Genomic DNA, 12,620 nt, shown 5'->3' with positions numbered 1-12,620 from the left:
CTTTAATTCCCCATCAGTTACTTTAGTTTCTGTCAGTTACTTTAGTTCCTGTCAGTTACTTTAATTCCCCATCAGTTACTTTAGTTTCTGTCAGTTACTTTAGTTTCTGTCAGTTACTTTAATTCCCCATCAGTTACTTTAGTTTCTGTCAGTTACTTTAGTTTCTGTCAGTTACTTTAATTCCCCATCAGTTACTTTAGTTTCTGTCAGTTACTTTAGTTTCTGTCAGTTACTTTAGTTCCTGTCAGTTACTTTAATTCCCCATCAGTTACTTTAGTTTCTGTCAGTTACTTACACACCTGTTCACCCTCTCACTCAGTAGTTTCATGAGAACCTCTCTACTCTGCTTTCCCTGCATTTTGATGCACATAAATGTCGTGTGTGTAATTTGACACCAGCCTCAGTATCTGACATCATCTGTCCAACCTGAACAGTCAGAAAAACTTGAAGTATTTTTTCCAGTTTATTTGACCACGGTGTGTAATTTGACACCAGCCTCTGTTCTCGGTTACAGTGAATTCCAGTCCACCAGGTGAAAACTTTTTTATCTGGGTGTGTGAAGCTGAAGTGAAATAATTGGCTTCTGTTGGTTATTTGACACCAGCCTCACCATCTTATTGATGACTCAGGAAGAAACTCACGGAGACAAACATCGGTTTTGTATTTTGTTGTTTATTGAGTAACGAGAAGTTACCGTTTGTCACAAGAAGCAGAAAAAAGACATAGAAGAAGTTTTCACCAAAGTTCCCGTTCAGCACATCTGATCCTGATCCTAACCCGGACCCAGACCCTAACCTGGACCCGGACCCAGACCCTGACCTGGACAAACAAGCAGGAAACCATGTTCACACAAGTTAGCATCAGTAAGAACTCTGGCTGCAGTGTGAGGACAGACGTTCAGGAAGCACAGGGACATGCAAATTCCTCAAGCGCCACAATAAAACGCTTCTGTGATTTAAGTTAAAACCCAAAGAAACAACGTCACCACGAAACATTTAAATCAAAATCTGAAGATTCTTTTACTGAACTTTACCATCATAATCAGACAGAAGAAGGTCGCTAACTGTGTTAGCTGGGATGCTAACAGTTCGCCTGGCTATCATGAGGTTAGCAGTACTCTGCTAGCTTCAGGGCTAGTACTGAGTTTTTAAATAATCAGTTATGCAAACATAATGCTAACACATGAGCATAATGCTAACACAGAAGCATCATGCTAACACATGAGCATAATGCTAAAACATGAGCATAATGCTAACACAAGTGTAACGCTAACACATGAGCATAATGCTAACACATGAACATAACGCTAACACATGAGCATAATGCTAACACAGGAGCATAATGCTAACACATGAGCATAATGCTAACACATGAGCATAACGCTAACTGTGTTGGTCTGTGATTACATTTTAGCAGCAAACTTGATGTTAGCGCTTGATACCAACGTCGTGTTTCCGCGACTGCTGTGAGGCGACGAGCAGCATTACCCCGGAAACGTCTCCTCGAGTTCCACCAACGTTCTCCACTGCAGTCCAAACCAGTTGAGCTGTTCGTGTCAGTTTGTTGGAACAACGAGTCGCTACGCTGAACGTTGCACCGTCGCATACTTCAAATACTGTAGCTGTACTACAGAGGACCGGAGTCGTCAACAAAATGTACTTCAAGTTACTGTAGGTGGACTACAGGGGACCGGAGTCACCACGCACACACACACACACACACACACACACACACACACACACACACACACACACACACACACACACACACACACACACACACACACACACACACACACACACACAGCCGTCAGAAGCTCTCAGGCTGGATGGGATCTGGTTTCTGAAGTCTGGTGTTTGGAGTTTCGCTGTGAAGACATGGTGAAGTGATGAAGTGGTAGTTCAGCCCTCAAACCGCCCTGCAGGCTGTGGTCGGGTCTGGGACTAAAAATATCCTGCAGCTGCAGCCCCTCCTGGTCTAGGAGTGAAAATATCCTGCAGCTCCTCGACACCAGCCAGCACGAGATTTACAGAAGTCCTGAACGCCTCGTCGCTGCAGCGCTTCTCAAAGTGCCTCAAACTTCTGAATCCTCCAGCCCACAAACCTGCTGGTGACCAATCACACGTCTGCTGACAGAGGAGTACCAGAGTCACTGTACAAAGTACCAGAGTCACCGTACAAACTACCAAGGTCAACATACAAACTGCCAATCACCATAGAAACTACCTGAGTCATCGTACAAAGTACCAGAGTCACCATACAAACTACCTGAGTCATCGTACAAAGTACCAGAGTCACCGTACAAACTACCAGTCACCATACAAACTACCTGAGTCATCGTACAAAGTACCAGAGTCACCGTACAAACTACCAGTCACCATACAAACTACCAGAGTCACCATACAAACTACCTGAGTCATCGTACAAAGTACCAGTCACTGTATAAACTACCAGAGTCACCAGACAAACTACCAGAGTCACCATACAAACTACCAATCACCATAGAAACTACCTGAGTCATCGTACAAAGTACCAGAGTCACCGTACAAACTACCAGTCACCATACAAACTACCAGAGTCACCATACAAACTACCTGAGTCATCGTACAAAGTACCAGAGTCACCATACAAACTACCTGAGTCATCGTACAAAGTACCAGAGTCACCGTACAAACTACTAGAGTCACCGTACAAACTACCAGTCACCACACAAACTACCAGAGTCACCATACAAAGTACCAGAGTCACTGTAAAAAGTACCAGAGTCACCATAAAAAGTACCAGAGTAACCATACAAAGTACCAGAGTCACTGTACAAATTACCAGAGTCACCATACAAAGTACCAGAGTCACTGTACAAAGTACCAGAGTCACCGTACAAACTACAAGAGTCACCGTACAAACTACCAGAGTCACCATACAAACTACCAGTCACGTTGTCATGGTGGTCTGAAGGCCTGGTCTGCTTCCAGGATCTCAGTCGGAGCAGTTTGTTCCTCTCTGAAACTTGGTTGCTCTTGGTGGGTTCTGGTGACTCTTAGTGGGTTCTGGTGACTCTTGGTGGGTTCTGATGGCGTCTAGGTTCGATCAGGCAGGAAGCAAATGGAAACTTTGGTGAGACAGAATTTCCAACCAGCACAGGCAGATCTGGTCACATCCTGAACCCTTCAGTCCACATGGAGACCATGACCTCAAAGTCTCAAGGTCCTGTCGGTGGATCACGTTACTGAACTGACTGGTTGTTGAGCTGTTTGTTTGTCGTCAGGGTGACGGAGTGGTTTTACCTGCTGGATCAGCGGACCTTATTCAGTTCTGGACCGTGAAACTTCTCACATCAATCTCTGAAAACCACAACCCCCAGCTACCGAAGGTTAAAGAGTCTTTTTAATATGAAAGTAGAAATTTGTTCAGTTCATGTCCTTCTGGAAACCAGATGAAGCCAAGTCGGTGAGACGAGACGCCTCAGATAGAAAAGTCCTGCAGAGTCTGGACAGGAAGCTACGGGTGTCTCCTGGACCCTGGAGGAACCAGCAGCAGGAAGCAGGAAGCTTCTGGTGCATGTCTGTCGGTGATAAAGTGTCCTAATGGGCGAGTGTCCTGATGGGCGAGTGTCTCCACCGGCGGTGTCACCCGACTCCACATTCATTCCTTCAGCAGGCCCAGTTTCCTCAGCGCTGCTTTGCGGGACTCGTCTGTCGGTCCCTGCCCGTTGAACTCCACGGTGATGGACTGGGGGCGGAACAGGTTGGCTTTGCGCCTGTGGTCGGGCGATAAGGCCCGGGATGCCGGCAGCTTCTGAGTCGCATCAGCGTGGTGAGACTGCCGAGCGGGTCTTGGTGCCGGGGTTGGGGGTGGGGCTTTACAACTGCTGGCGGGGGTGTCCGAGTGACGGCTCCCAAAGCCGGCGGGGGGGTTGATGTTCAGGCTCTTTCCGCCGTAGCTGTTGAACTCCACCGATGGCGGGTCCCGGGGGCTCTTGTCGATGTGGGAGCTGAGGATGTCGGGGAGGTCGCTCCTGCTCATGGCCACTGGGGGGGGCGCCACCCTGGACCTTCCACCGTAGGAACTTAGCTCGGTGGGGCTGGACCCGCGTCTGTGTTCAGGGGTGGGTGGAGATAATGGAGGCTCGTTCCGGGAGCTCACAGACGGGTTGACCACGATGGACTTCCCACCGTAGCTGTTGAGCTCGATGGAGGTGACCTCTGGTGGGGGGGGAACGGTGGGCTTATCCAGAGGAGGAAGGTAGCTTGTCTGGGGCACTGAGCTAGGTGAAGGACTCTTTTGGGGGTTTCCTTCTTCGTAGCTTCTTCGAGAATCACTACGCAGAACCTCTACTTTTCTGTCAAAGTGGGCGTGGCTGAGAGGCGGAGCCGGGATTTCAGTGGTCAGGGCAGAACTGGGATCAGCATATTTGGCACCAGCATCTGCACCATAAGAGAGTTTCATGGTGTTGCCATCAGGGTCGTCGAAGAGCGTGGGACCCCCGGACATGGCTCGGTTCCTGTTGAGACCCAGCATGGACAAAGCTTCCATCCTGGATTTATCGGGTGTGGGGTCCCTGAAGGAGATGCTGCGAGTCGGGGAGTTCCGGGTCTTCTCGGCCGCCGACAGAGCGTTGTCCTGCAGCAGAGGGTGGGTCGAACCCGACAGGTTCGCCAGCATCTGTGCCCGCCTCTCTTGAATGTTGACGTTGGCCAGGGACTGGGTCTGGTAGTCCCTGTTGTTGAAGACCAGGCTGATGTTGGACGGCAGCCGGGTGGGCTTGGCCGAGGTGGGGGGGCCGGGTCTGACCGGAGGGTCGGTGCCCAAGCTCTGCGGTTTCTCAGATTCCAGGCTCAGACGACGAAGGACAGAAGACGTGTCGACGTTGGAGGGCCCGCCGCTGCGGTTCTCTGCAATCTTCTGGGCAATCAGAACGGGGGTGGGGATGCAACCGGGGGGGTGATAAGCCTGGGGGTCCATGGTGTAGGGGGGGTCGTAGTCTGAAGGCAGGCCGTCCGGATCCCGTCTGGGCCGGATCTCGAAGTGGCTGTCAGGGTTCGGCATCAGACTCTGGAAATCTGAACGGAGAACGAGACAAATGGTCATGAAAGTGACAAAATGTCTTCACTGCTGAATTTGTGTTTAATGTCGACGAGAGACAAACTCGTGTTTGAAGCTTTTTAAAAAAAATCCAGGAAACATTTGATCAAGTCTGAAGTTTAACGATCCAACAAAGGTTTTCCTTCACTAAGTGTTGCTGCAGTAAGACAATTTTATTTAAGACTTTTTGATGGGAAACGTGAATGATTATGAACATTGAAGTGACTTTGTGGCAGAATTTCTAGTCCTCTGATCCTCTAGTCCTCTGATCCTCTAGTCCTCTGGACTTCTGAAGCTCTAGTCTTCTGGACCTCTGATCCTCTAGTCCTCTGAAACTCTGAACCTCTAGTCCTTAGGACCTCTAGTCCTCTGGACCTCTGAACTTCTAGTCCTCTGAACTTCTGGACCTCTAGTCCTCTGGACCTCTGAACCTCTAGTCCTCCGAATCTCTAGTCCTCTTAAACTCTGAACCTGTAGTCCTCTGAACCTGTAGTCCTCTGACCAGCTAGTCCTCTGACCATCTAGTCCTCTGAACCTTTAGTCCTCTGAATCTTTAGTCCTCTTGACCTCTGGACCTTTATTCCTCTGAATCTCTGGATCTCTAGTCCTCTAAACCTCTTGTCCTCTAGAGAGTCCTCTGAACCTCTAGTCCTCTGGACTGCTAGTCCTCTTAACCTCAATTCATCTGAACCTTTAGTCCTCCTGACCTCTGAACCTTTAGTCCTCTGAATCTCTGGACCTCTTGTCCTCTGGACCTCTAGTCCTCTGAATCTCTGGATCTCTAGTCCTCTGAACCTCTGGACCTCTAGTCCTCTGAAGTTCTGGACCTCTGGACCCCTGGACCTCTGGACTCGGAGTCACAGCTGAATGATCGAAGTCACGAGAGATGAAAGGAGGAACCAGTTTGCTCGAGGTTCTGCTGGATAAACGAGACCAGTTCTCAGTCAAAACCCTGCGGAGCTCCACCTGGACTGAAGTGGTCTCTGGTCAGCACCAGGTCCGGGTCTGGCCGGACCAGGTCGATGATGTCCTGGTCTTTACTGGGGGGTCTGTCCATCTCCTCCACGGGGGGGCGGCTGTCGGTACGGGCTCCGGCCCGCCTCCGGGGGGCGTCGTCCAGACTTTCTTCCAGCGAGTCGATGGTGTTCTCAAAGAACTGGAGGCAGTCCTTCTCCTCTGGGGTCAGGAAGTGGAGGGAGTCGTCCTGCTGGGGGCGGAGCCAGGATTACTTCACACTGTACTGTCTGTTACTCTGGTACTCTCTAATACTTTCTGATATTTTCTGGTACTCTAAAGGCGCTGTTCCACCGCACCTTCTGTCGCGGAGCGTTGCGGGGCGGGACGGGTTTTCGCGCGGTCCGATTGAAAAGTTGTGGATGGTACATTAAGAACCCGCGACCGCCGGCTACGATTTTCCGCTAACCCTCCGTTGAGGTACCTAGCACCAAGGAACCGCACTTTGCATACGTCTGCTGATTGGTCGTGACGATCGTCACTCGACTTGCCCACAATATTTAATCATTTCATCGACCGTAAACCTTCGTTGTTGTTTACATACGATTTGTTAACTGGTTTACTGAAACGTCGGCGCGCGACACAACATCGCGGTCGTTTAACGAGACACAGACGTTCCTCTCAGGAACAGGAGGAGATTCACCAGGAGCTGGACGTTGCTGTTCACAATGAGAAAGTTTAATATGAGTCACAGAGAACGACTCGGACGGCTGCCGGCCGCTTCCATGTTCTCCGCTGTACGTTCTCCGAGTCGTTCACAGCCCCGCCTACGTTTTTGTCGTACTTTCTGTGGTGGGACCGTGAGACAGAGTTGGTCCTGGGGGCGCTTTGCCGTACCGTAACCTCCCGCTCCGCAACGTACTGCGCGGTGGAACAGCGGCTTAATACTCTCTGATACTTTCAGGTATTTTGTTACTCTCTAATACTTTCTGGTACTCTGATACTCTCTGGTATTTTGGACTTGATGATGCCCCCCCCCCTTCTCCCTGCGATGTCATCTATTAACCACAATCAAACTCAGAGTTCTAAGGAAGCTCTATGAGCAGGAGTCTACTTCTAAATTTCTATGTGCTCCACGTCTTCTTCTGCGTTTTTGGTTTATTTAGTGAGTCACAGCGCCCCTAAAAGGCCTGGCATATGTACTACATGTCCTTAGGCTCAGTTCATAGTGACGTGTTAGCAGAATTGTTTTAGTTTAGAACGCCACGGCGAAAAAAGATGGCGTTGGCTCATGTAGGCGGGGCCTGACACATCTGGTAACAACCACTGCTGTTTCACTCCCAGAACTACTGGGGTCACCGATTGAAGACAGACCACCAGGCTGCGGGACTCACCGGGGGCCTGGGACTCCTGGTGGGGCGGGGTGAATCAATCAGTGTAACAGAGGTGCAGTTTGGTCGTCACCACTAGAGGTCACTGTGCAGTGGGAGAAAGACACAAGCTTTGATACTCACACCCAGCCTGGCGTTGGGACCGGTGGCGCCCCCGTTGATGGCGTAGCGGAGCTGCGAGTTCTGCAGACGGACGTCCATGACGACGGCGTCACAGGTCGGCCGACATTCGGACTTCTGGTGGCGCCGGCGTTCGTTAGTGGAGGGACGAGACACAAGTAGGTGGAGTTTTCTCATAAAATGTAATAAAACAAACATCCGATTTTCTCAAACTGATTCTCAAACATTAACTGCTGACTTGACAGTGAACTACTGACATGATAGTGAACTACCAACCTGAAAGTGAACTACAGACCTGACAGTAAACTACTGACCTGACAGTGAACAACCAAATTGAAAGTGAACTACTGACCTGAAAGTGAACTACTGACCTGACAGTGAACTACCAACCTGCCAATGAACTACTGATATGATAGTGAACTACAGACCTGACAGTGAACTACTGACCTGACAGTGAACAACCAAATTGAAAGTGAACTACTGACCTGAAAGTGAACTACAGACCTGACAGTGAACTACTGACCTGACAGTGAACAACTGACATGACTGGGGGTGGGGGTGGGGGTGGGGTCGAGCGGTCCCACACTTTCAAAAACGAAAAACGTTTCTCCTGATCATCACTGTAAACTCTGAAACTGTGTGTGTGTGTGTGTGTGTGTGTGTGTGTGTGTGTGTGTGTGTGTGTGTGTTGTGACGTGACGTGCTGCTGATCAACCTGATCAACAGGTTCACCCTGAAGTATTGAAACGAGCTGCTGACACCGAAACCTTCAGGTGAGATTCCTGTTTCACCTGCTCTCTCTCTCTCTCTCTCTCTCTATCTCTCTCTCTCTAAACGATGATTCCTGAAAACTCCGCCCACCGTGGAGATTTAGAAGCTCTGTCTCCGTTTGGGAGGCGGAGCTTCACGTCACAATATGAGACGTTGTCACTGAGTGACTCGTGTTTCTGGTTTGACCTTGACGAAGACGACCCAGTGAAGCTGTTTGGTTTCACATTTTACGTTTTATTCTGCCGCCGCATTCAGACGGAGCTCCGCCTCTTTATCGCTCCAAACAAACTAACTGTTTCGCTGAAAGAACAGGAAGTAACGAGTGCCATTCATGACGTGGTGTTTTTTCCAGGACCTTGATTGGCTCTCAAGGCTTCATGCTTCTCGTGACACTGCCCCCTACAGGTCTGGCCGCTCATAGCAGCTCTGAACCAGGTGGACATTCGGGTCTGTGTAAATGAAATGACTCGGTTGTAAAAACCCGGGTACGTTTAACGTGGCCTCAGTTTGGCTTCAATCTCCTCGACGACCCGTCAATCAATCAATCAATCAATCAATCAATCAATCAATCAATCAATCAATCAATCGTCTTGTGTTTAATCTATGAATTATGTTGGTTGATCTAAAACTGTTCCAGGTTAAAGTCTGGACCCTGGTTGTCCAGGTCTGGACTCTGGTTCTCCAGGGCTGGTTCTCCAGGTTTGGACCCTGGTTCTCCAGGTCTAGTTCTCCAAGTCTGGACTCTGGTTCTCCAGGTGTGGACTCTGGTTCTTCAAGTCTGGTTCTCCAGGTCTGGACCCTGGTTCTCCAGGGCTGGACTCTGGTTCTCCAGGTGTGGACTCTGGTTCTTCAAGTCTGGTTCTCCAGGTCTGGACCCTGGTTCTCCAGAGACCAAACAACTAAAAAACTAAATAAGTTTATATCCTGTTTGTGATGTAATCAGATTACTGACATACTCTTAACATTTCTAGGATTATTTCTCTTTTCATCAAACAGATTACATAATCTGGAGTTAAATATATAAACCAGGTAAAGTAAAATATATAATCCAGGTATGTAAAGTAAAATATAGAATCCAGGTAAAGTTAAATACACAATCCAGGTAGGTAAAATTGAATATATAATCCAGGTAGATAAAGTAAAATATATAATCCAGGTAGACAAAATTAAATATATACTCCAGGTAAAGTAAAATATATAATGAGGTAGATAAAGTTAAATATATAATCCAAGTGAATAAAATTGAATATATAATCTAGGTAGATAAAGTTAAATATATAATCCAGGTAAAGTACAATATATAATCCAGGTAGATAAAGTTAAATATATAATCCAAGTGAATAAAGTTAAATATATAATCAGGTAGATAAAGTAAAATATATAATCCAGGTAGACAAAGTTAAATATATAATCCAGGTAAAGTAAAATATAAAATCCAGGTAGACTAAATTAAATATATAATCCAGGTAGACTAAATTAAATATATAATCCAGTTAGATAAAGTCAGGCGGTACTTTCAGTTAAACTAAATCAAATGGAAGTAAAACTTTTTTTAAATGTTTCATAACCAATCGTCATGTTTCTTAAAGAAGAAGAAGTTACTTTTCCTGTCAGTACTCACCCATCATGACGGTAAAGTTCCTTCAAAAGTAACGAGCAGCGGCGAGTAATCCCCCGGTTTTCATTAAAAGACGTGTTTTCCTCTCGTGCTGCTGCTGCTGCGTAAAGAGCTGCTGGGCGGGGCGCTCCTTTTTACCACGAGCACTGACTCCGCCCACTGCGTGTGTGTGTGTGTGTGTGTGTGTGTGTGTGTGTGTGTGTGTGTGTGTGTGTGTGTGTGTGTGTGTGTGTGTGTGTGTGTGTGTGTGTGTGTGTGTGTGTGTGTGAGTTGTGGGCGTTGCACACCTTTAGATTTCAATTGGGACGGGTTCAAGAACAGTGGGACATTTTAGCTTTGTCTCCTTGTTGCTCTTGACTGGGTTCTACTGAAACAGAGTCACAGTGTGAACCAGGGACAGTTTCTACTGAAACAGAGTCACAGTGTGAACCTGGGACAGTTTCTACTGAAACAGAGTCACAGTGTGAACCAGGGACAGTTTCTACTGAAACAGAGTCACAGTGTGAACCTGGGACAGTTTCTACTGAAACAGAGTCACAGTGTGAACCAGGGACAGTTTCTACTGAAACAGAGTCACAGTGTGAACCTGGGACAGTTTCTACTGAAACAGAGTCACAGTGAACCAGGGACAGTTTCTACTGAAACAGAGTCACAGTGTGAACCAGGGACAGTTTCTACTGAAACAGAGTCACAGTGAACCAGGGACAGTTTCTACTGAAACAGAGTCACAGTGTGAACCAGGGACAGTTTCTACTGAAACAGAGTCACAGTATGAACCAGGGACAGTTTCTACTGAAACAGAGTCACAGTGTGAACCAGGGACCGTTTCTACTGAAACAGAGTCACAGTGTGAACCAGGGACGGTTTCTACTGAAACAGAGTCACAGTATGAACCAGGGACAGTTTCTACTGAAACAGAGTCACAGTGTGAACCAGGGACAGTTTCTACTGAAACACAGTCATAGTGTGAACCAGGGACCGTTTCTACTGAAACAGAGTCATAGTGTGAACCAGGGACGGTTTCTACTGAAACAGAGTCATGGAGTGAACCAGGGACCGTTTCTACTGAAACAGAGTCACAGTGTGAACCAGGGACAGTTTCAAATAAAACAGAGTCACAGTGTGAACCAGGGACAGTTTCTACTGAAACAGAGTCGCAGTGTGAACCAGGGACAGTTTCAAATAAAACAGAGTCATAGTGTGAACCAGGGACAGTTTCTACAGAAACAGAGTGACAGTGTGAACCAGGGAGTTTCCTTCCTGCTCCACAGTCTCAACCACAAAATGAAAACACACTATAGATCAATTTCTAATTATAGAAACATTATTGTTGAGAGATGAAGGGTGACCTAACTGTGACCCCCCAACCCCCCTAAATCCTGACCCTGACTCCCAACCCCCCTGACCCCCCCAACCCCCCTTACCCTGACTCTTAACTCCCGTGACCCCCCCCCCCCCCCCCCCCCCCCCCCCCCCCAACCCCTCTACGCTGTTAAACTGAAATTCATCAGAAATCTGATGAAAACTATGAACGTGTCAGAAAACTCTCAAGTCATTTGTTTGTTTGTGGCTCCCCCTGCTGGCCGCAGCGTGCTACAGCACCATGTGTTCAGCAGTGACGCTCAGCAGCCTATGCACAAAGTATTCACCAAGCATCCTAAGGCTGAGGCCCTGTTTACACGACACCGTTTCACATGACAACACAAAGGTCCGCTAAAATCCGCAAAAAAAAAGGAGTGCGTTTCCACTGCAGCAGCGGACACAGAGAGAACAACGTAGTTAGTCTTCCGGGTAGTAAACACAGACGTGTGCAGAGAACAAAACACTATAAAGGTGAAGAAAATGGAGAGAACCTGACATCCGTATGGACTGATGACACATCGGATGGTATCAGGGAGAGTCTCAACTATTAAACTACTGATCTGGAAGATAAAACTAGAATATGGACCGCGGCCCGTACCGCTACGGCCCGTACCGCCACGGATCGTACCGCTACGGGTCGTACCGCTACGGGTCGTACCGCTAACCACTAAGAGTAGTGAGGAGGACTTTTAAGAAGCTTCACGTCTGAATTGTCCCTCCTGTCTCCTTCTCTGTCCTCTTCTCCTTCACCCCAGAAGTGTTTAGTGTGGCGACCATGATAAGAACTGTCTGAATTCTCAATAAGCAAAGGAAAGGGGGCTTGTTGCTTCCTTTAGAACCTCCTTTAGCCTAGGAACCAATGATGCTTCCTTTAGAACCTCCTTTGGCATAGGAACCACTGATGCTTCCTTTAGAACCTCCTTTAGCCTAGGAACCACTGATGCATCCTTTAGAACCTCCTACAGCATAGGAACCACTGATGCATCCTTTAGAACCTCCTACAGCATAGGAACCACTGATGCTTCCTTTAGAACCTCCTTTAGCCTAGGAACCAATGATGCTTCCTTTAGAACCTCCTTTGGCATAGGAACCACTGATGCTTCCTTTAGAACCTCCTTTAGCCTAGGAACCACTGATGCATCCTTTAGAACCTCCTTTGGCATAGGAACCACTGATGCTTCCTTTAGAACCTCCTTTAGCCTAGGAACCACTGATGCATCCTTTAGAACCTCCTACAGCATAGGAACCACTGATGCATCCTTTAGAACCTCCTACAGCATAGGAACCACTGATGCTTCCTTTAGAACCTCCTTTAGCCTAGG

At 47.9% G+C, this 12,620-nt stretch overlaps 1 protein-coding gene across 8 annotated transcripts; it reads right to left on the bottom strand.

Annotated features, from left to right (window-relative positions):
• Positions 1–654: 654 nt before the first annotated feature.
• On the bottom strand, positions 655–10,022 carry proser2 (proline and serine rich 2). Of its 8 annotated transcripts, none has more exons than XR_013936486.1 (5): positions 9,940–10,022; positions 7,551–7,664; positions 6,049–6,289; positions 2,269–5,060; positions 655–2,226 (listed from the first exon to the last, which is right to left on the bottom strand). XR_013936486.1 is itself a non-coding variant. In XM_080492152.1 (4 exons), exons 2-4 carry the CDS (start codon positions 7,626–7,628, stop codon positions 3,643–3,645), a joined length of 1,737 nt encoding a protein of 578 aa, XP_080348278.1. In that variant the 5' UTR covers positions 7,629–7,664; positions 9,940–10,022; the 3' UTR covers positions 655–3,642. The 8 variants fall into 8 exon arrangements, 5 of the variants coding, with proteins under 5 accessions (XP_080348278.1, XP_080348279.1, XP_080348281.1 ...); XR_013936487.1 differs by having other exon boundaries at positions 655–2,268; positions 2,412–5,060; XR_013936488.1 differs by having other exon boundaries at positions 2,412–5,060.
• Positions 10,023–12,620: the final 2,598 nt, after the last annotated feature.

Source organism: Lipophrys pholis, assembly GCF_963383615.2.
Source record: "Lipophrys pholis genome assembly, chromosome: 22".
NCBI lineage: Eukaryota > Metazoa > Chordata > Actinopteri > Blenniiformes > Blenniidae > Lipophrys > Lipophrys pholis.
This window is presented reverse-complemented; position numbering and strand designations above follow the sequence as displayed.